Source organism: Trichechus manatus, unplaced genomic scaffold (genome assembly GCF_000243295.1).
Source record: "Trichechus manatus latirostris isolate Lorelei unplaced genomic scaffold, TriManLat1.0 scaffold00010, whole genome shotgun sequence".
NCBI classification, from domain to species: Eukaryota; Metazoa; Chordata; class Mammalia; order Sirenia; family Trichechidae; genus Trichechus; species Trichechus manatus.
Genome location: NW_004443946.1, coordinates 1,871,779 through 1,894,713, shown reverse-complemented (window position 1 = coordinate 1,894,713; position 22,935 = coordinate 1,871,779). Strand labels below are relative to the sequence as shown.

General features: G+C 35.3%; 1 protein-coding gene across 5 annotated transcripts in view; it reads left to right on the top strand.

Moving 5' to 3' along the window:
- SOS2 (SOS Ras/Rho guanine nucleotide exchange factor 2) overlaps positions 1-22,935 on the top strand; it is an 86,597-nt gene that overhangs the window by 28,624 nt on the left and 35,038 nt on the right. For 2 of the 5 annotated variants that reach the window (XM_004370842.2, XM_023726150.1), the window contains exons 4-12: positions 441-605; positions 3,213-3,416; positions 7,318-7,461; positions 8,581-8,691; positions 13,680-13,778; positions 16,776-16,903; positions 17,936-18,591; positions 18,958-19,039; positions 20,440-20,562. In XM_004370842.2, coding sequence (XP_004370899.1) covers positions 441-605; positions 3,213-3,416; positions 7,318-7,461; positions 8,581-8,691; positions 13,680-13,778; positions 16,776-16,903; positions 17,936-18,591; positions 18,958-19,039; positions 20,440-20,562 — 1,712 coding nt within the window. The remainder of the gene's footprint in view (positions 1-440; positions 606-3,212; positions 3,417-7,317; positions 7,462-8,580; positions 8,692-13,679; positions 13,779-16,775; positions 16,904-17,935; positions 18,592-18,957; positions 19,040-20,439; positions 20,563-22,935) is intronic. The other 3 variants (XM_023726153.1, XM_023726152.1, XM_023726151.1) reach the window with 3 other exon arrangements.

The following is a 22,935-nucleotide window of genomic DNA, read 5'->3' as shown; positions in this document are numbered from 1 at the left end:
CTTTGTAGCAATTTTAAGAACACCCTGTCGTATACACACATCTTTCCCTGAACAGAAATCACTGTAATTAAGGAATACTGGTTAAAGAAATGTCCTTTGAAGATAGCAGATACCTGTCAAATGGGTTTTGGATAATGTATTAAGTGGCTTTCAGTGAAGTCTGGCCAAACATTTCTATGTTAGAATCAGTTAACTATTTTTGTTTCATTTCAAAAGCAGATATGCTAGATTAGCTGCCTCTTTTTTTTTTATTTATTTAAAAAAAGCCCCTGATGCTGGGGCCAAAGGCTCATTTTATATCTTATGGTGTACTCATAAGTTTTGACATTTGATTTATAGAAAGTTCTTTATAAGCAATAATATTAAGTAGTGATTTTTAAGTATTTAACTGATACTTGAAATTGCCATTGTCTGGAATTTAATGACTTATTTTTCCACAGGAAGTTTTAGGATACAAAGTAGACTACCATGTCTCCTTATATATTGTGGCTGTACTAGAGTATATATCAGCTGATATTTTGAAACTGGCTGGTAATTATGTTTTTAATATCCGGCATTATGAAATATCTCAGCAGGACATTAAAGTGTCAATGTGCGCAGACAAGGTAAGTGTTAAAAGGTAATTAAACTTACTTGAATAATAGTGACTAGATGTCAGTTCTGCTGCTATCTTTTTTATGCATGTTATATTAGTAATTTTTATAATTCCTGGTATTGGAACAAGGGAAGACACCAGCTTTGCAGACAAACCACAGCGGATGGAGGTGGTGGTATTCAGTGGCAAGAGGGTGGATTGCATGGAGTAGGCAGTGAGAAAGAGAAAGGTTTAAGAGTGTGGCAGGAGATGAAGCTAAGGAAATAGGTTGAAGTCAGATTGTAAATGGCCTTTATTTTATCCTAAGGAGATTAGAATTTTTATGCTGAAGGCAATCAAAATCTGGCATCAGTTTTATATGGGCTATGATGCACTTGTTTTTAGGAACATAATTTTGGAGATGGGATTAGAAAGACTGGTGGCAGGGGATTGGATTACAAAACTAGCATATCCTGGTAAGAGATGGTGATTGCTTAATAATCTAAAATGTGGAGTAGCATGGTTAGAACTGACAAGATTTAAGAAATATTTCTGCATTAGAGTCAACAGGATTTGATGACTGATGTGTTATAGGAGAGAAGATGGAGAAGTGGTAAGTTTAGGTTAATGACTAGGTATGAAGTTAGTTATGAAGACTACTCAAGAAGATAGTGCTGTTATTAGTGGGTGGAACATAGATGTATAGGTGTGGTTAGACGGGGAGATATCTGACAAGCCTTGGGTAAAACTTGTCTGCAGTCCAGAGAGAAACGGAGGCTAGAGCTGCACATTTAGGAGTCACATATGGATAGTGGTTGGAAGTCATCCAAGTGGATGAGCTCACAATAGGAGAAAGTAGAGCAGACATTTCAAATTGGTGGCCTGCTAGTGAATAGGGTCTCCAGGTTTGTTTCTTATAATTTTTAATTATTTGCCTTTTATTTATGTTTATAAATCCAAAAATTTAACTTAAAAATCTTGATTCCAGACTTTCTTTGAGAAAGAAATTCAAAAGGCTTGAGAGAAATTCGCTGGCATTGAACAGTGCCTTTCCTCTTTAGGTGACACAGTCTTCACTGTTTCTTATTATATTACCATACTTTTGGTATTATGTGACCCGAAGCCCAAAAATGGAACCCTGGGACGGGTATTAGAGAAGAAAGCACCACTGACAGAATGGTATATCAGAAGCCTGTGGAAGAGGAAGTTTTAAGAAGTAGAGAATGGTCAGCTGTATCAAAAACTAGAGAAAACAAGAAAGCTAAAGCAAACTATTCTACTTTGTATTAGGGAGTCATTAGTGACCTGGGCTTGAGAAGTGAATGAAAACATAAAGATAGAAAATATAGCCTACCTTAAAAATATCTCTTATGGGGAAGAGAAGAGAGGACAGTAGTACTTTTGTGTGTTTTTATGTATGTTGCCTTCCATTATTTTGCATGTCTGTTTAAAATCAGATTTTATCAGCCAATTCCTTATTCAGCTACATTAGCTTTTTTACATGTCTTCTCCTTTTCTTGCTTATTTAGAAGATCAGGAGGGCAGGGTTATCTGTTCTGTTCATTACTCTATTTTACCAACATCTGCACCATTTCTGGTGATCGATAGGTGTTTTCCAGAATGAATGATTGTTATCATCTCTTATGTTGTCAGAATTTCCTCTCATCTCTCTGAAGTTTTACTTCTTGGAGCTTCCTTTTTGGAATTATTCTTTTTCCTGAACTCTAAGAAAGTAGTTTTCAGTAAGTCTTGGATATACAATTAACTAGGCCTAATTTTTCTGTTTTTTTTTTTTTTTTTTTTAGCTGTTATTAATTCTAAAATCTGTGGTCACCGTTTTCCTGTTGCTTTTGATTTACAACTAGTGCTTGCCTGTAGGTTGACTTAAGTCCAAAGAAGTGTTCTTTCCTATTTTCTAAAAGCAGAAATTGTCACTACAATTTAAGAATCTGTGGGATGCGTGGTTTTAGCAAATGAACATAATAGTTGTCGATATAGTGAATATGCATCAGAAAGCATCATACTGCTATCTGTCATGTGCCTGTAGAGTACTATCACTTCTTTATCTCCTTTTAACTCTATCCAAGCACATATTACCATCCATGTAATAGGGTGTAAGGAGCTACCATGTTGAATACCTACTATCTGCCAGACATAGTAGTATGTGCCTTATGTACATTGCCTCATTGAATTCTTCTGTCAGTTACATTTTACATGTAAGGAATCTGAGTTTCAGAAAGGATAAATAATTTGTCCATAATCACAGGTGAGTAAGTAGCTGAGCTGGGATTTTGGCTTAGAATGTTTTTCTCCAAAGGTATGTTCTTTTTCACGTGTGTATATTACACAGACACATATGTGTGTGTACACATATACGTGTGTGTACATCTACACACACACAAATATTTCACAATTAGGTTTCTCTTATTCCAGAAATACTTACTTTGTCATATCCAATTTTATTTGAACATTTTTCCCTTTCAACTTTTTATTTTTCTGTTTTTCTGAACTTTCTCATACAAGTTAGCCTGTATTATAAGCAGCTCACATTGTTTAAAAATATATTAATTCCAAGTACTTTGAAACAGATTTATAAAAGTAGGAAAATGTTTATACATAACTAATTTGTATTTCTTAGGTTTTGATGGACATGTTCGATCAGGATGACATAGGTTTGGTTTCTCTCTGTGAAGATGAACCTAGTTCTTCAGGTGAATTAAACTACTATGACCTTGTCAGAACTGAAATTGCAGAAGAAAGACAGTATTTACGGGAACTAAATATGATCATAAAAGTATTTCGAGAAGCCTTCCTTTCTGACAGAAAGCTGTTTAAACCTTCTGTAAGTACCTTTTAGGGCTTGACATTTTAGGTACCCCAAAAAGACACATAAAACAAAAGCCAAACCCATTGCCGATGAGTCAATTCCAACTCATAGCGACCCTGTAGAACAGAGTAGAACTGCCCCATAAGGTTTCCAGGGAGTGCCTGGTGGATTCGAACTGCTGACCTTTTGGTTAGCGGCTGTAGCTCTTAACCACTACACCACCAGCGTTTCCTTCTATACCATATGACTATGTAAAACAAAAATATTCTTTTATATAGTATTTGTGGGTTTTAAAGATATGTGAATTGTTACACTAGTGTAATAAATATGATGACAGTGGAAATCATACAGAATTAGAAAGGGGGGGGGATTATATTGTGATGATGTCTGCTATGCAGTATCTGAGAGTTATAGTCATTGATTTGGAGGTGATGAAAATGATGTATAGTCCAAAGAAGAAAAGTCCTATACTTTTTCTTGTCTTTTGGTAAGTACTGTGAGATAATAGTTTTCAAGTTTTAACAGTGGAACTTTTTAAATATAAAAATATATGCAGAATGCCACAAAAACAAAAGCAGAGCTGCTCTCTATGGAGAGGGGATGGGAATGGGGTGAGTAGGATGGGAATCCAGAGAGCCTTGCCCTGGTGGCATAGTGGTTAAGAGTACAGCTGCTAACCAAGAGGTTGACAGTTCGAATCCAGCAGGCACTCCTTGGAAGCCCTTTGGGCAGTTCGTGTCTGTCCTATAGGGTCGCTATGAGTCGGAATCGACTTGAGAGCAGCGGGTTCGGGGTGTTTTTTTTCTTTTTGTCCATTACATCAGCTTGTAATTTCCAGAGTCAATTATAAGAAATCCAACTACACAAATACTTTCTTTAAAAAAGATTTTCTTTTTCTTTCCTCCTTTTATCACATGATTTATTTTGCCTTAGATGTTTGTGTGTCTGTCCCTCACTTTTTAAATACTCAGCCTTTAGCTTATTTGATCTTTAGCCTCCTAACTTCTTCCCCAGAATAACTGTTCCATGCAGCTGGCTCAATGCTTCAGATTAGGAACTGGTTTAGCTTTTCTCATTCTTTTTCAAAGGAATGAGTAAGCAGTAATTCATGATGTTTTAATTGGCCTTTATCCTTTTTCTTTTTACATATGTTTAGCTTAACAGTGTTGATAAATGACTCCCACTGGATATGCTGCATTAAGTAGTCAGCATTTTATGTTTTACAAAGTCTGTCCTATTTTATTTGACATTCATAACAATTTTGTGAGATAGATAAAACCAGTTGCCATTGAGTTGATTAAAACTCATGGCAACCCCATGTGTGTCAGAGTAGAACTGTGCTCCATAGGGTTTCCAATGGCTGATTTTTCAAAAGTAGATTGCCAGGCCTTTCTTCCAAGGCATCTCTGGGTAGACTCAGACTCCAGCCTTTTGGTTAGTAGCCAAGTGCATTAACCATTTGTATCACCTAGGGACTGTGGGATAGATAGGGCAAGTATTAACATCTCTACCTTACTGGTAAGAAAGTTGACACAATGGTTATCACTTGACCAGATTAATTTTAGAGCTTGAGCTTGAATTTGGGTTCTTTTCTACCACTGTATCATTGAGTTTTGGGTTTTATCTGCAGTGGTATGAAGAATAAAAACCTAACAATTACTGGTAGCTAATATTATCTTCTTTGCCTTTTCAGTGTCCTATCAGTTTACATTCTTCAGGAATTAATTTTTATGAGTCCCTTTTCACTGAATTAGTGCTGATTTGACAGAAAATTTCTATTATAATACTGAAGGGTCGAGAGAAAAAGAATGAGGAGGAGAATTCTTTTTTCTCTGTCAATATCTGTGAATTTTTTGGTATGGACAAGACTAAACTTTTTGAGGTAAAGACCGTCTGATATCAGAGTATAGTGCTCAGCAAATCTTGGGTGAAGGAATGAATGACTTAAGATCGAGCTTAATTTACCCCTAATAAGCCCTACTCCTATATCTTCAAAAAAGTTCACATTTGTGGAGGGCCTAATATGTGCCAGGAGCATTTTGTAGAAATCATCTCATTTAATCCTGATAAGAACTCTGTGAGGTAGGTATTAGTATACCAGCTGTGTGACCCTGAGCAAAATTACTCAACTGTTCTGTTGGGGTGATTATACTGGTAGGTAGCTAAGGCTATTATGAGGTTACACTGCAAGTGCTTAGTGTAGTGCCTGAAATATAATAATAATAATAAATAGTAAAAATTAGCTGTTATTGTCATCATCATCCTAACCCAGTGTCATTCATATAGCAAATGGTAGAGCCAGGATTCAAACTCAGGTCTTTCAGACTCCAAAGCTTGTGTTGTTTCCATTATAAGATGCTAGGGTGAATGATAGTTGGCCATAGCCTGGATCGTTAGATGACCTGTTTGTCTCCAGGGGACTTGAACCTACCTCCTAGATGTAATTCACACATGGGAGCTTTATTGAAATGTTTAATTCTGCCTTGAATTCAGGAGGCCAACCACAGATTGTGAAACCAGATTGTATCTGGGATTAGGAGTCAGATCTTTATTCTAATCCCAGCTCTTGTCATTAACTAGCTCTATAAGACCTTGGTCAAGTCTTTATGAGACTTTAGAACTATTAGTCAAAACTACCTAGAATCTATATTTTCCAGTATTTTACTGCCTGTAATCTAAGGGATTTTTAATTTCCCTTATTCATGATTGACTTTAGGTCTTGGAATATATTGGTATGAAATTGGTGAAAATAAACTCTTAACACTTACATTTCTTCTTATACTTAATAATTAAAATAACTAATGTGGTAAAATGTATATAACAAAATATTTACCATTTTAAGTGTATAATTCAGTGATACTAAATTACATTTACCATGTTGTGCAACCATCATCACTATTAATTTCCAAACTTTTTCATCATCCCAGACAGAAACTTAGTACACATTAAGCAATAACTTCCCATTCCCCCCTTCCCCTAGCCTCTGGTAGTCACTAATAAACATTTGTCTCTATGCATTTACCTGTTACAGATATTTCATATAAAACTGTATAAAAAAAACCAAACCCGTTGCTGTCAAGTTGATTCCAACTCATTGCAACCCTATATATAGGACAGAGTAGAACTGCCTCATAGGATTTCCAAGGAGCAGCCAGTGGATTCGATTTGCCAACCTTTTGGTTAGCAGCCATAGCTCTTAATCACTGTGCCACCAGGGCTCCATTTTGTATAAGTGGGATCATATAATATTTGTTCTTCCGTGTCTGACTTATTTCACTCAGCATGTTTTCCAGTTTCATCCATGTTGTAGCATGTATCAGAATTCGCTTCTCCTTATGACTGAATAATATTCCATTGTATGTATATACGACATTTTGTTTATCCATTCATCTGTAGATGGACACTTGGGTTGTTTTCACCTTTTGGCTATTGTGAATAATGAACATTGGTGCACAAGTATCTGTGTGAGTCTCTGCTTTCAGTTCTTTTGGGTATATACCTAGGAGTGGAATTGCTGGGTCATGTGGTAATTCTATGTTTATCTTTTTGAGGAACCCCTAAACTTGTTTTCCACAGTGGCTGCCCAATTTTACATTCCCATCAGCAATACCAGAGGTTTCACTTTCTCTGCATTCTCCCCAACACTTGTTATTTTCTGTTTTTCTGATTATAGTGGATGTGAAGTGGCATCTCATTGTGGTTTTGATTTGCATTTCCCTAGTGACTAATGACATTGAACATTTTGTGTGTGTGTGCTTGTTGGCCATTTGTATATCTTCTTTGGAGATAATGTACCCATTTTTTAAATGGGTTGTTTTTGTTGTTGAGTTGTAGGAATTCTTTACATATTTAATAAATTTCAAGCAAAATTCTCAACCTCACATGCCTTAACCTTTTTATTTATTTTATTTTTCAGGATATTGAAAAGATTTTCAGCAACATTTCAGATATCCATGAATTGACCGTGAAACTTTTAGGCTTGATTGAAGACACAGTTGAAATGACTGATGAAAGCAGTCCACATCCCTTAGCTGGCAGCTGTTTTGAAGATTTGGCAGAAGTAAGTTTACAAAACTACTTTATATTCTCATTATAGTAATAAGTAGTGTATTAAGATATCTAGTAAGATATTCTGCATGAAAATTAGAAGACGCTGCAGGCTAGTATGGGAGTAGGGCAGTTTAGTGTTAGAATTCTCGCCTTCCATGCAGGAGAACTTTGGTTGGATTTCCACTCAACACACCTCAAGCGCAGCTACCACCTGTCTGTCAGTGGAGGCTTATATGTTGCTATGATGCTGGAAAGGTTTCAGTGGAGCTTCCAGACTGAAAGGACTAGGAAGAAAGGCCTGGAAACCTATGTCTGAAAATCAGCCAGTGAAAACTTTACGTATCACAATGGTCCGTTGCACATGGGGCTGACTAGATAGCAGCCTACAACAACTAGCAGGCTACTGTAAAAAAATACTTTATATTTAACCAATAGCAAACTAAAATTACATTGTATTTATAGTAAAGGTCCCTTGGTGGTGCAGTTGGCACTTGACTGCTAACCTAAGGTTGGCAGTTTGAACTCACCCAGCAGTGCCACAGAAGAAAGGCCTGGTGATCTGCTTCTGGTGCGAAAAAATAGCACCATCACTAACTGAATATTTTCCTATTCATTTTTGCCAGTCTAATGGGAAAAAATAGCATCTCAGTGTTCTTTAGTTGTGCCTTTTTTTTTTTTTTTTTTTTGAAAAACAAAAACTAATGATGTTGAACATCCTTCCATACACATTAGCCATTTTAATTTTTTTAGAAAGCGGTTTCAGTTCAGCCTTGGTAAGCCTAACTGAAATTTCAAATCCCAGCCTTTTTTTATTGATAAATAACACTTTTCATATACTGGGAGTAAATATGCATAAGCATTAAAACAGTTTCATGCTTGGTGACCACAAAGTCAGTGACCTATTTTAAGACTAGTAATCTCATGTCATCTATTGTCAAGGTCACTACTTAAACATTTTAAAAAATTTTCTAGTTGTACCTGTAGTTGTTATTTGTCCCTGAAAAGCCAGAAGCAAAATGTTCCAAAATTTAGTTGAGGACTTGGATAAAAACTTGCCATTAAATAATCTGTATCACATTAATATAAAAGGTGTTCTTTTAAATTTAACACTTTCTTTTTTAAAAAATAGGAGCAAGCATTTGATCCTTATGAAACATTATCACAGGACATCCTTTCACCCAAGTTTAATGAACATTTCAGTAAGTTGATGGCGAGACCCGCAGTTGCTCTACACTTTCAGGTAAACTTAAATTGAATGTCATTTTTTTTGTAAAGGAAGTAAAGAAATATTCCATCATCTTATCTTCCAAATATTTGTAATACTAGGATTCTTTTTTAAAGCAAGTGGAGAAATAATTCACCATATAATCCTTCAAATTCTGTTAACTCTAAGCCTATTTTTAGATTGTCTTCTGTTTTCTGTCTTGAGTTCTTTCAGTCTGTCCATAATGTAGAAATCTTTTGTAGTACAGCATCACAAATTCTAATTTACCAAAAAATATGGCACATTCTAGATCTAGGATATAGAGATGAATCTGGAGAGCTGTTTTAGGATCTTATTCCCTATAGGAGAAAGAATTACAGAAATTATAAGGAGTGGAGAGGATAGTCTTATGTATACTCATACTGATTTCTCTATTAGGTCTACAGTTTAAACGAGATAATACTCTATTGAGGGGGAGTATGCAAGTTAATTGGTTCAGTAATACAGTTATATAAAATGAAAATAAGTGGAAAGAGACAAATGAAATTATATTTTCACTCTCAACACTTACAACAAAGGTTATATTGGAGTAGATGAAGCTTGACCACTGTAAAAACTTCCTGCATGTAGACTGGCTCTTCCCCCTCAGCATATGAGTGTGCTCAGATCTTTACTGTCCTCAAACAAACAAACCTTTCCTCATTGGTCCTCTCTAGCAATTGCCCCCTTGCATTTTTTCCCTTTGCAGCCAATTTCTTTAGATTCTTTTTATCATTCTTCATCAAACTGCTACTATCTGTATTCTAACACTAAAAACTACCCTTGACAATTAACCTAATTTCCAAATCCAGTGGATATTTTTATTTCATATTTATGTCTGTACATTTGTTAGTCCTCCTCTTGTCCTTGGCTTCCATGATACTATATTCTTCCGTAATACTGTTTTCTCCTAATTTTCATCTTCTCTACTTTCTTCTTCCCAGCCTCTTTAATTGTAGCTATTTTCAACTTCTGTTATCAGCCCGTTTTTCTGTCCTCCTGTGCTCTCCTTAGGTGGCTTTATCCGTACCCTTTGTTTAAGCTACTGCCTATATGCTGATGACTTCGTATTTGTATCTCCAGGCCATAATTCTTTTGAGCACTGGTGTGCGTGCGTGCGTGCGTGCGTGTGCGCGTGTGCGTGTGCGTGTGTGTGTGTACACAGTTCTACATAACCAGCTGCCCACTGAAACCATTCACTTGGATGTCTCACAGGTACTTCAGCTATAACATGTTCAAAACAGACCTTACCATCTTTTCTTTGCCTTCTTTTCTCAGAATTCTCATTATCATCTTCTACTTTTACTCTATGTTCAAAAACTTGTCAACATGGGATAAAAATTATGCCTAATTCTCAAATTTACCTCAAGGAAAGACTTCTGCTTTTTGTTTTTTGGAGTAAGGTCTTATATATTCGCATAAACCATAAAGTAAACATTAGTTATATGGGACAGTCTGCCTATAACATCTTTGCGTACTCATTAAAAGCACTCACAGCAAAATTTTTGCTTCATTCCTATTTTAGTAGGAATTCTGCTATGGAATTTGAATGTTTACAGCCCAATTGTTCAAGTTGCCTTAGATACTTCAGTGAAAGGAAAGAGTTAGATAAAACTTCTTAGGCAAAACTCACTTGTACTATATTATCTTAAAAAAAAAAAATCATTCAGTTTAAGGTGACAAAGTAATGGTTCATTAAAAAAACTTTTTTAGCAGCTGTATAGCATGCTTTAAGAACATGGCTTTGTGTCAGTTAATAGTTGTATTACATTGAGCAAGTCACTTAATCTCTGAGACTCTGTTTCCTTATTTGTAAAATGGTGATGATAATAAAGAGTCTCTCTTACAGTTATTGTGAAAATTAAACAGGGAATACATGTAGAGCGCTAAGAATGGTATTTCGCATGTATTAAACACTTGTAAATGTTAGCTCATGTTTTTATTAGCAGAATCCTTACACTATAAATACACATTGCATTAAAATTTTAGAATACATTTTAGTAGCCATTTCAGTGCTAATTAACAGTACAGATAATCTTTGAAGACTACTTGTATAGTTTTTTCTTGGTTCCTGTTAAAGCACTATATATGAAGTACCCAGGGGAGTCATTCAAGTCGCTGTATTAATTCAATGCTAAAAGAAATCAGTCTTAAAGCAGGAAAATATGTTGACTCTTTGTGCATATCCTGGTAACTGGTCTGTTGAACAAATTATGATTTAACTTCACTTAACAAAATATGAGAATTATGGATGTGTTTAGCTTTGAGGATTTGTTTTTTTAAAAGCAGCATATCAGAGCATATCAGATTTTTTGTGTACATTATATATTGTCATAATCCATATTTATTTTATGGAAAGAAATATCAGTTCAAATAAGTCAGCCTTAAAGACTTTTAAAATCAAGATAAATTACTTTTAAATCCTTTACAAAATCTACAAAATGATTTATTTTGTAGAGTAGTAATTTCAAACTGTGGTATACCTATCCCTAGGTATACACTAAGATTTTTTAGGGAATATAATGTTGTAAATACCTTTAAGGAAATCAGTTTCTAGTCTTCCTGAGAACTTGTTTGTATTCTTCTCATTGTCTTACCCACCATCTTCTATACATTTCCCTTACTATATTGGATTTTCCATTATGCATTGCTCCAAGGTATAAAACCCCCCAGAGCATCAACCAGAAAAACATAAAGGCAGTCCCAGGATTACAAATGAGTTCTTTTCCTAAGTCTGTCTTTAAGTTGAATTTGTACATTAAGTCAGAACAGTTAGGGTACAGTTCATAGCTAATGTCAGTTAGTCAAATGTTTGTCTTAGTTCAGGGTATATAGTGTATCTTTCTATGCATAAAAAACATTAAAGAAACACTTCCAGATACACTAAACGTCTTTAACATAATACAGTAATAATAATGTTTTTATGCACGTTGCAAAGTAGCACCCATTTGTTATTAGGAACCATTGTTATGTACCTAAAATTTTTAGTATAATAGGCTTTACTGGAGGTGATTTGTAATTACGGGTTGTCCTAAGGAGAACATTTGTAACCCAGGGACTACCTCTGTGTGTGTGTATACATATATACACACACAATGAAACTCTTTTTGCTTTGCATGCAGTGAAGTCAGTATTGTATGCAATATTGCATCTGAGGTAGAGTTCATTGCATGTGAAGCAAAAAGAGTTTCCAAAAGAAGGGGGTGGGTTGATGGTGGTAAAAACTGTTGGCTAGCCAAAATGTTATGACATGTCATGTCTGTCTCATTATCTAACTATCTAAAAATTAAGAAGTGATATATTCATATATATATATAATAAAGCACATAGTGGGCAGAGTTACGCAGACCTCCTAGACGTATCCAGACACCTCTAGGAATTGGTTTACTGGGTTAAAGGGCTTGAGACCATAGTCTCGTGGGACGACTCAGTCAATTGGCATAACATAGTTTATAAAGATAATGTCTACAGTCTAGTTTGGTAAGTAGCATCTAGGGTCTTAAAAGCTTGGGAGCAGCCATCTAAGATACAACTATTGGTCTGTACTCTTTTGGAGCAAAAGAGAATGAAGGAAGCCAAAGACTGAAAAAAAAAAACTAGTCCACAGGACTAATAGCCTACACGAACTATGGCCTCTTCTAGCCTGAGACCAGAAGAACTAGATGGTGCCTGTCTACCATTATGATGTTCTGCCCAGGGACACAATAGAAGGTACCAGATAGAATGGGAGAAAAATGTAAAACAAAATTCAAATTCCTAAAAAAGACCAGACTTACTGGAGTGATAGAGTCTACAGGAACCCCTGAAGACTCTTGCCCTAAGATACCCTTTTAACTTGGAACTGAAGCCACTCCCGGCGGTCTCCTTTCAGCCAGATAATAGATTGGCTTATAAAATAAACAATATCACCTGTGATGAATGTACTTTCTTAAACAGTCAACTATATGAGACCAAAGGGTCAACATTAACCCAGAAGCAAAAATGAGAAGGCAAGGACGGGTCGGGAAGCTAGATCAGTGGAATTAGCACAAACAGAATGGAAGTAACGAGAGTGCTGACATGTTGTGAAAATTGTTAACCACTGTCATGGGGCAATTTGTACAGAAATTGTTTAATGGGAACCCAATTTGCTGTGTAAACTTTCATCTAAAACACAATAAAATATTCAAAAACGATTTTGATGAAAGGGAAAAGAAAAAAATAAAAATTGAGAAGTGAGATGGTCACAGGGTGAACATTAACTTTTTTTTTTTTTTAGAAGTACTTCAGTTTTCACTAGACCTGGAGGTAAAGGAGAGGGAAGACTTGTAAAGTTCTCATACCTGTATGTTCTGTGTTAGAAGCAGTTGCAGGTTCTTCCAGAGGCTTACATTCCTTGAGACTGTGATATTAACATGTTTATTTGAATTTAAAAATGAAGTCAGACTTTCTGACAGAAATTAAGTCTGATTTGACTGTTTGTTTTGACAGTGAGGGTTGGCTTTGTCAGTTAACTTACATGACAGACATTTTCTATAAATTAAATGAACTAAATCTGTAATTTATTTCATCAGTATGTTGATGAAATACACTTAAGTCACATCTACAATATACAACATCACAAAAAATACATCCTTTGAAACTGTTGAAGCTTGAAACATTTCAGAATGACAATGAAAAAATGTGCAAGGGAGTACATAGTTTTTAAAAATTCCTTTAGATATGGAAGCCAAAATGTATGAAAACAACTTTTCTAGAGGACTGTGGTGAAAGTTCCTTTAGCCCTGTAAGAAATGGAGAAATGTATATATTTATTTAGCCAAAGGAAGAAAGGGAGGGAAAAAAAACAATTTGATTTATAGTGCTTCAGTTTCAACCTAGAACGTGCTTCCCTTTATAGTTTCAGTAAGTCTGTATCTTGTATTTTTCAAAGCTATTTCTGTTAGGTACTGCTGTTACATATCCTTGATATCAGAGATATACTATTATATTCTTTTGTTTTGCAGTCTATTTCTGATGGGTTTAAAGAGGCAGTTCGTTATGTCCTTCCACGCCTTATGCTGGTGCCAGTGTACCATTGTTGGCACTATTTTGAATTATTAAAGGTAAGATGAAAACTTTCTGGGCCAAAAGTACTTGCATTTGGGAGACCTAAAAACTAGTTTTTGACCTCATCATATTACTTTTTATTTATAAAAATAAAGTATTCTAAATGTCTGACTTCTTTCCAGGGACCTTGGGAAAAATCTCTTTATTTCTTATTTATCTTCACATCTTTTCTGTGTGTTAGATAGAGGAAAATGTGTTATTTATTATTTCATAATGTAGAATCCCAAAGTACTAACCTTGAAAACAGTTTGCTATTTTTCTTTTTTTTCTTTTTTTATTTTTTACTGTACTTCAGGTGAAGGCTTACAGAACAGTTTCTCATGAAACAGTAGTACAGATATTGTTTTATGACATTGGTTAACAACCCCACAACATGTCAACCTTCTCCCTTCTCAACCTTCTTTTTTTTTGGTGAAAACATGCATAGCCAAAGATACACCATTTCAAAAATTCCTACATGCACAATTCAGTGACATCGACTACGCTCTTCCAATTGTGCTGCTGTTCTCACTTTAGATGAAGGCTTACAGAACAAAATAGTTTCTCATTTAACAGACACTACACATGTTGCCCTATGACAATGGTTAACAACCTCACAACACATCAACACTATCCTTACTCAACCTTGGGTTCCCTATCACCAGCTTTCCTGTCCCCTTCTGCCTTCTGGCCCTTGTTCCTGGACTGCTGTACCTCATTAGTCCCATTTGGTTTTATGGGGCTGTCCACTCCCTGGCTGAACGGTGAACCTTGGAAATGACTTCACCACTGAGCTAAAAGGGTGTCTGGGGGCCATACTCTCAGGGTTTCTCCGGTCTTCTTTAGGCCAGTAAATCTGATCTTTTTTTTTGTGAGTTAGAATTTTGTTCTACATCCTTCTCCAGCTCTGTCCAGAACCCTCTGTTGTGATTCCGGTCAGAGCAGTCAGTGGTGGTAGCCGGGCACCATCTAGCTGTACTGGACTCAGTCTGGTGGAGGCCTTGGTAGCTGTAGTCCATTAGTCCTTTGAACTAATCTTTTCTTTGTATCCTGTTCTCTTCATTGTCCCTTGCTCCCGAAGGGATGAGACCAGTGGAGTATCTTAGATGGCTGCTCAAAGGCTTTTAAGACCCCAGACGCTACTCACCAAGGTGGAATGTAGAACATTGTCTTTATAAACTGTGTTATGCCAGTTGAGCTAGATGTTCCCCGAGACCATGGTCCCCACAGCCCTCCACCCAGCAATTCAGTCCCTCAGGGAGTTTGGATGTGTCTATGGAGCTTCCATGACTTTTCCTTGTACAAGTTGTGCTGGTTTCCCCTATATTGTGTACTGTCTCACCCTTCACCCAAATACCACTTATCTACTGCCTATTTAGTATTTCCCCCCCACTCCTCCCATCCCTGGTAGCCAACAAAGATTGTTACATTTTGTGTGTGAACTTTCTCATGGGTTTTTACAATAGAGGTCTCAGACAATATTTGTCCTTTTGTGATTGACTTATTTCGCTCAGCATAATGCCCTCCAGTTTCATCCATGTTATGAGATGGTTCACAGATTCATTGTTTTTCTTTCTAATTGCATAGTACTCCATTGTGTGTATGTACCATAGTTTGTTTATCCATTCATCTGTTGATTGGCATCTAGGTTGTTTCCATCGTTTTGCTATTGTGAACAATGCTGCCGTGAACATAGGTGTGCATATGTCTATTCGAGTGACGACTCTTCTTTCTCTAGGATATATTCCTAGGAGTGGGATTGCTGGATCGAATGGTATGTCTATTTCTAGCTTTCTGAGGAAGCGCCATATCATTTTCCAAAATGGTTGTATCATTTTGCATTCCCACCAGCAGTGCATAAGAGTTCCAATCTCCCCGCAGCCCCTCCAACATTTATTATTTCCAGGGTTTTTGATTCGTGCCAGTAATGCCGGGGTGAGATGGTATCTCATTGTGGTTTTAATTTGCATTTCTCTGATGGCTAGTGATCGGGAGCATTTCCTCATGTGTCTGTTGGCCATTTGAATGTCTTCTTTGGTGAAGTGTCTGTTCATTTCCTTTGCCCATTTTTTAATAGGATTATTTGTCTTTTTGTTGTGGAGGTGTTGGATTTTCTTGTAGATTGTGGAGATTAGACCTTTGTCTGACTTGTAATGTCCAAAAATTTTTTCCCAGTCTGTAGGTTCTTTTTTTACTCTTGGTGAAGTCTTTTGAAGAGCATAGGTGTTTGATTTTTAGAAGATCCCAGTTATCTAGCTTATCTTTTGGGGTTTGTGCGTTGATGGTTATGGTTCGTATCCTGTTAATGCCATGTATTAAGGCCTGTAGTGTTGATCCTATTTTTTCTTCTGTGAACTTTATAGTTCTAGGCTTTATATTCAGGTCTTTGATCCATTTTGAAGTAGATTTTCAATGTGGCGTGAGGTATGGGTCCTGTTTCATTTTTTTGCAGATGGATATCCAGTTTTGCCAGTACCGTTTGTTAAAAAGACTGTCTTTTCCCCATTTGATGGACTTTGGGCAGTTTGCTATTTTTCATTAATTTTTGGAGACACACAGAGCAACAGTGTTTTAACTCTTCTTTTACATAAGAAATTAATAACTTTTAATTGCATTATATTGCTTTAAATTTTTGTCTTGTTTCAACTTATCAAGAAAAGCACTTTTAAACTATTTCTATTTATCTGGAAAATGTTCAAAATGGTTTTTACAGTAGCTTTTTTTTTCCTTCTGATTGCTACACTAATAGTACTTTATACTATATTGTATTTATTTGCATACGTAGAGACAGTTGGTTTGAGGGGTTAGAAGATATACGTATATTTATATTAATTATATAATTACTATATAACAAATTATGGAATTTATATTAATTATATAAAATTATATCTATTTTGATAAAGAATATTTAAAATTAGAGTTTATAATATTTTTTGCTGCTTCCTCTAATTATGCAAAAGGTGGAGGAAGAATCAAATAATGCAGGTTTAATTTTTCTTTTTGGTTTTTGTTAGCAATTGAAAGCATGTAGTGAAGAGCAAGAAGACGAAGAATGTTTGAACCAAGCTATTACTGCTCTCATGAATCTCCAAGGTAGTATGGACCGAATTTACAAGCAGTATTCGCCTAGACGCCGACCTGGGTAATTCCAAACTGTTGACAATATGAATGTTCTGCATACTTCACTTATATCTGATGCCTTGTTTTCTGAAGAAGTGTCAATATAGTGATAGTTACATTCTTGAAAATTACTTTTGTTTTACATTTTTCTTTTAGTCCTTTAAAATTAGCATTGTCGTGTTAAGTTATATTTAATAAACTTTAAAAATGTGTTTTTAATAATTTTTTTGCGTAATCTATGTAAGAAATTTAGGATTCTTTGCAATTTCAGTTATGACATTAGGAATGAATTATAGAGCCTGTAGTACTTTTGTTTCATAATAATGAAATTAAGGCATGTATAGGGAATTGACCAAAGTTGTTCAGTGACAAAGTTAGTAGAATAAAGTATAGGCAGTCCCGGGATTACGAACGAGTTTAGTTCCTAAATCTGTCTTTGACTTGAATCTGTGCATAAGTCACAACAGTATGGTTCATATCTAATGTCACTTAGTCAAATGTTTGTTTTAGTATATAGCATACCTTTCTATGCATAAAAATCACTAAAGAAACACTCCCGGAAAAACTAAAACATCTTTAACATAATGATACAGTGATAATAATAATAATGTTTTGATGTGCTTTGCAAAGTAGCGCCCGATTGTTATTACGAACCACTGTATGTACCTTGAATTTTTAATATAACAGGCTTTATGATGGTAGTTTTCAACTGCAAGTTATACATAAATTGGACGTTTGTAACCTGGGGACTGCCTGTAATTACTGTGTGTAAAATCTAGTGTTAGATTATTTAATATTTTTGTTATTTGATTTGAAGTAGTTTACACTTCAGGCAGTTAGGATTGTCTAGGTGGCACAGTGTTCAAGAGCTCGGCTGCTAACAAAAAGGTCAGCAGTTCGAACCCACCAGCCACTCCTTGGAAACCCTATGGGGCAGTTTTACTCTGTCCTGTAGAGTCGCTTTGAGTCGGAACCAACTTGACAGCAATGGGTTTGGTATTTTTTTTTGGTTTAGTTGTTGAATTAGCTAAATTTGTCTTGGTATGTTTTTTAGGGATCCTGTTTCCCCATTTTATAATCGTCAATTAAGAAGCAAGCACCTGGCTATCAAAAAAATGAATGAAATACAGAAAAACATAGATGGATGGGAAGGCAAAGATATTGGACAGTGTTGTAATGAATTCATAATGGAAGGTCCATTGACAAGAATTGGTGCTAAACATGAACGCCATATTTTTCTCTTTGATGGCTTAATGATTAGCTGTAAACCTAATCATGGCCAGTCCAGGCTTCCAGGTTACAATAACGCAGAATACAGATTAAAAGAAAAATTTGTCATGAGGAAAACACAAGTTTGTGATAAAGAAGATACTTGTGAGTGCAAACATGCTTTTGAATTGATATCCAAAGATGAAAACAGCATAGTATTTGCTGCTAAGTCTGCTGAAGAGAAAAATAATTGGATGGCAGCACTTATTTCTCTTCAATATCGTAGTACTCTAGATCGAATGCTAGATTCAGTTTTATTGAAAGAAGAAAATGAGCAACCACTGAGATTACCAAGTCCAGAAGTATATCGTTTTGTGGTAAAAGACTCTGAGGAAAATATTGTTTTTGAAGACAACTTGCAGAGTCGAAGTGGAATCCCCATTATTAAAGGTGGAACTGTGGTGAAATTAATTGAAAGGTTAACATACCATATGTATGCAGGTATGTGAAACCCACTACAGATGCTTAATGTAGGTCCTAGGACCTAAAAGCTTTTCAAAAATGTTTGAGATATGAACAAAAAAAATGGATTGACTCTACAATATAAAAAGAATACTTCAGAATAAAAAGGAGTATCTAATTAAATGTATCTGAATTATAATATCTTGAGCTTCATTAATTAGTATTCATAAAAATTGGATATTCATAAATTTTGCATTTGAAAAGTCCATATTTATCAAGAAACACTGTGACTGGCAGGAGGAGCCAGAGTAAAAAGAAACATGAAGGAAGGTATCAAAAATATGCTACTTTGAGTTAAACTTAGTAAATTGAACACACAACCTGTTTTATGCTCTACCTTTTCAGATCCAAATTTTGTTCGTACTTTTCTTACTACATACCGTTCGTTTTGTAAACCACAGGAATTGCTAAGCTTACTGATTGAACGGTAAGAAAAATATGTATTTCATTTGTATTAATATTTTGTGTAAAGTTTACTGTTTGCTTTGTAGCTTGCAAAGTGCCTAGCACCTAGTAAGTACTCAAGTACTTCTTGTACATATTTATTTGGCATTAAATTAGCAGTATTACTGTTCTCTCCAAATAGAGTGCTCACTGAAATCCCTGTTTATAACAGAGGTCTTTTCAGATCTTATCAATATTTTGAGAGGTAATCAGAATGACCCAGTTTTAGAGGATAAAAAAATTATGTATTTTAATGAAGTTTGATCTGTGTAATAAGATGTTACTTCCTTAAAAGAGACTCTTCTGTTTTTCACTTTAAAAAAAAAAAAAAACGCTTTATTATAGAAAAATCTAAAACAGATACAAGAGTAGTGAGAATAATAATAAACTCCATTTATACATTATCCAACTTTAATAATTATCAGCTTCATGAGCAATCTCATTTCATGTCTTTCCCTACCCACTTATACATTACTCCCAGGATTATTTTGAAGTAATGCCAGGCATATATAATTTCATCTATAAATACTTCCATATGTATTTCTAAAAGATAAGGGCTCTTATTAAAAACATAATCACAATATCATCAGATCTAAAAAATTAACAATTCCTTTATTGTGATTAATTTAAAAAAATTAAGCTTTGGATTGCATTTTAGTGTTATAGTGGTATTTTAAATGTTAGATTAAAATATAGTATTTGAACTCCAGAATTAGCTTTGTTTCACATTTAAAAACATATTTTCAGAATTTTATCGTGCCCTGTGTTGTGAAACTATACTTACCAGACTGAGTAAGTGTAATGAGCTATGAAGATCTACGCAGTTGTGTTCCCATGTGCAAACTAAGGAAAACGTACTTACTAGACTTATATTTTAGCCATATTTCCAGTGGCTGAGCAGGTTTTTAGTTTTTTTTTTGGAACTTTGATTTTTAATATACCTACTTAAATGTGTTCTTTAAATATTGTTAAAATTTCAGTTTGAGCCTTCTCATTTATTTAAGGAAACTTACTAGTCTACTTTCATTTTAATAATGTGAATACTAAGGATAGATTATTAGGTAAGCCGCTTCTGTCATGTTTTTTAAAGAGGTTATGCTCATGGATTCTTTTTTTGGGGTCTGTTGCATTGACCTTTTCTATGTTGATCACTGTTAATTTTTTTTAATAAGAGCAAGAATGTAAAGTCTTAGTACGATATAGGTGAAGGGCAATTTTTCTGTAGTATGTTATACATTAAGGGAAGTTGAACAGGAATTGTACTTTGCATGTAACAGGTGGGAAAGAAAGTTGCTTAGCCGAAGTATTTTTTCTGCTGTATTTGAAACCCTTTCCATTTATTTATGAACAAGAAATTTTCTACCATTTTGCTTTCCTTCTTAGGTTTGAAATTCCGGAGCCAGAACCTACTGAAGCGGATAAATTAGCAATAGAAAAAGGCGAGCAGCCAATCAGTGCAGACCTTAAAAGGTTTCGCAAGGAATACGTCCAGCCAGTACAACTTAGGTTTGTCCTCAATGTTGCATTTCTTATGTACAATTCAATTTTCAGTTTATAGGTAGAGTAAAAGTTCTTACTCTTAATTCAGATGCAGGTATAATTTTGTTAATGTCATAGCAGTAAAGTGAAACTTCCAAAATTCTTTCTATGTGAAGCTACTCTTAAATACCCTGAAGAAATTTAGTTATTAAAATACACCGTGTTATTTACGTCATGTATCTCTGGCGTGCAATGTATTATGCTTACAGACTAGAATACCTATTTGTCACTATAAAATTTCCCTCTTTTTTTCTCTCTGTATCTCATTACGATGATCTGGTAATCTGGGCTTTTTTTTTACAGTTTGTAATATTTATAGATGTTCTCGTTCTTTTTCTACTGTTCACCTCAAAGCATATAGACATTTGTTATTTTATCTAAGAAATAATTTCAATAATTTCTAAAAATATATTTGATAATAGCGGCTGCCAGTTGTTCCGTGCTTACTGTGTGGCAGGCATTTCACAAAGTGCTTTCTCTTTTTTATCTCATCCTCACAACACAGTTATTATTCCCACTTTATAGATGAGGAAATTGAAATTTAGCAAGATTAAGTAACTTGAGGTAGGTCATCTAAACTGAATGGCAGGACCAGGATTCAAACCTAATGTCTGTCTGACTCCCAAACCTATTGCTGTCGAGTCGATTCTGACTCATAGCTACCCTATTGGACAGGGTAGAACTACCCCATAGGATTTCCGAGGAGTGGCTGGTAGATTTGAACTGCTGACCTTTTGGTTATTGGCCAGGCCCTTAACCACTGCACCACCAGGACCCCTGTGATTCCTGAAGCCATTGTTTTTTTTACTACTAAGCATTGAAAATTGGAAGCACCTTTGATTAGCCTTCTTCACAGTCCATGTGAGAACCAGAGTATCGTCTGCCCCTTCATGTCCATGAGAAAACTTTTTTCTTGTTAAATAAGTATCTATGATCTAAACATTTTTTTTCTCTATAAATGTTAAGGTGACGTCCTTGATTACTATTGATCAATAAATTTCAGTTTTAGAACTGAGTATTTTAATTAATTATTTTCAAGGAAAATTGCCACAGATAAATGCAGCTTTAGAGAAATGACAGTGCTCCCAGCTACATGTCTTTCAGCTAAAACTTTTAACATGTCATTCTTAATATAAGAAGATGAGATTAGTTTTCTACTAGCAATAAAGAATAAGTTTTCTACAGCTATGATGAATTTGTACTAAATTATATTTGAACTAATCCACACTCAGATAAAACCCCTTTTGACATGAGGCATGCAATTAGGAAGTTGCTATATAGCGGCAAAAAGATAATCTGAGACTCTCAGTCATGTCAGTTCTTCAGGTATTTATTGCTAAGTATTTTCTGTGTTCTCAGTCCTGTACTTGTAACTCTGATGAGTACACAATTAGCACAGGATGTCATCTTTGACACCATTATATTTTGATTTTATTGGGGAAAAAGGATACATGAAACACTTACATGTTATTATATTTTGAATGCTTAAGTGTCAAAATTAGGGCCTTAGAAAAGTACAGCCTTATAAAATTTCAGGAATAGCTGACATTAGGCTAGAGTAGTTAGGAAAGGCAAAGTGAAAGAGGTAAAACCTGAGACTGTCCCTAAAGGATACGTAGAATTCATATAGGCAGAAGGATATTCAAGGTTATGTAAAATAGTGTGAGCAAAGGCAAGAAGGCAGAAATAAGAATGTTATGCAGAACAAATAGGTAGGAAATTGACCAGAGAGGAATGAAGACATTGTGTTACGTGTAGTAGTAGATGAGATTAACTATATAGAATGTGTTGAATTGAAGACGGCCTTGAAACCCAAGCTAAGTTGTTAAACCTGCCCTGTAAGCATTTGAAGGAGTTTTAACAAAGATAATTCACAGTAATTTTTTCCAACATTTTATTTTTTCATTTTTTCCCATACAAAAATTTATACGTACATTGTTATGTGACTCTAATTGCTTTCCCCATACTGTGACAGCACACTCCTCCTTTCCACCCCTGATTCCCATGTCCATTCAACCAGCTCCTAACCGTCTCTGCCTTCCCATCTCACCTCCAGACAGAAGCTGCCTGTTTAGGCTCTTGTATCTACTGAGCTAAGAGGCACATTCCTCATGACTATCACTTTATGTTCCACAGTCCAGTCGAATGCCTGTCTGAAGAGTTGGCCTCAGAAATTGTTTTAGTTCTGGGCTGATTAGAGAATCTAGGGAGCCATGCTTTCTGGGGTTCCTCCAGTCTCAGTCAGACCATTAAGTCTGGTCTTCTTACTAGAATTTGAGTTCTGCACCCCACCTTTCTCTTGCTCCATCTGGGACTCTCTGTTGTGTTCCCTGTCAGGGC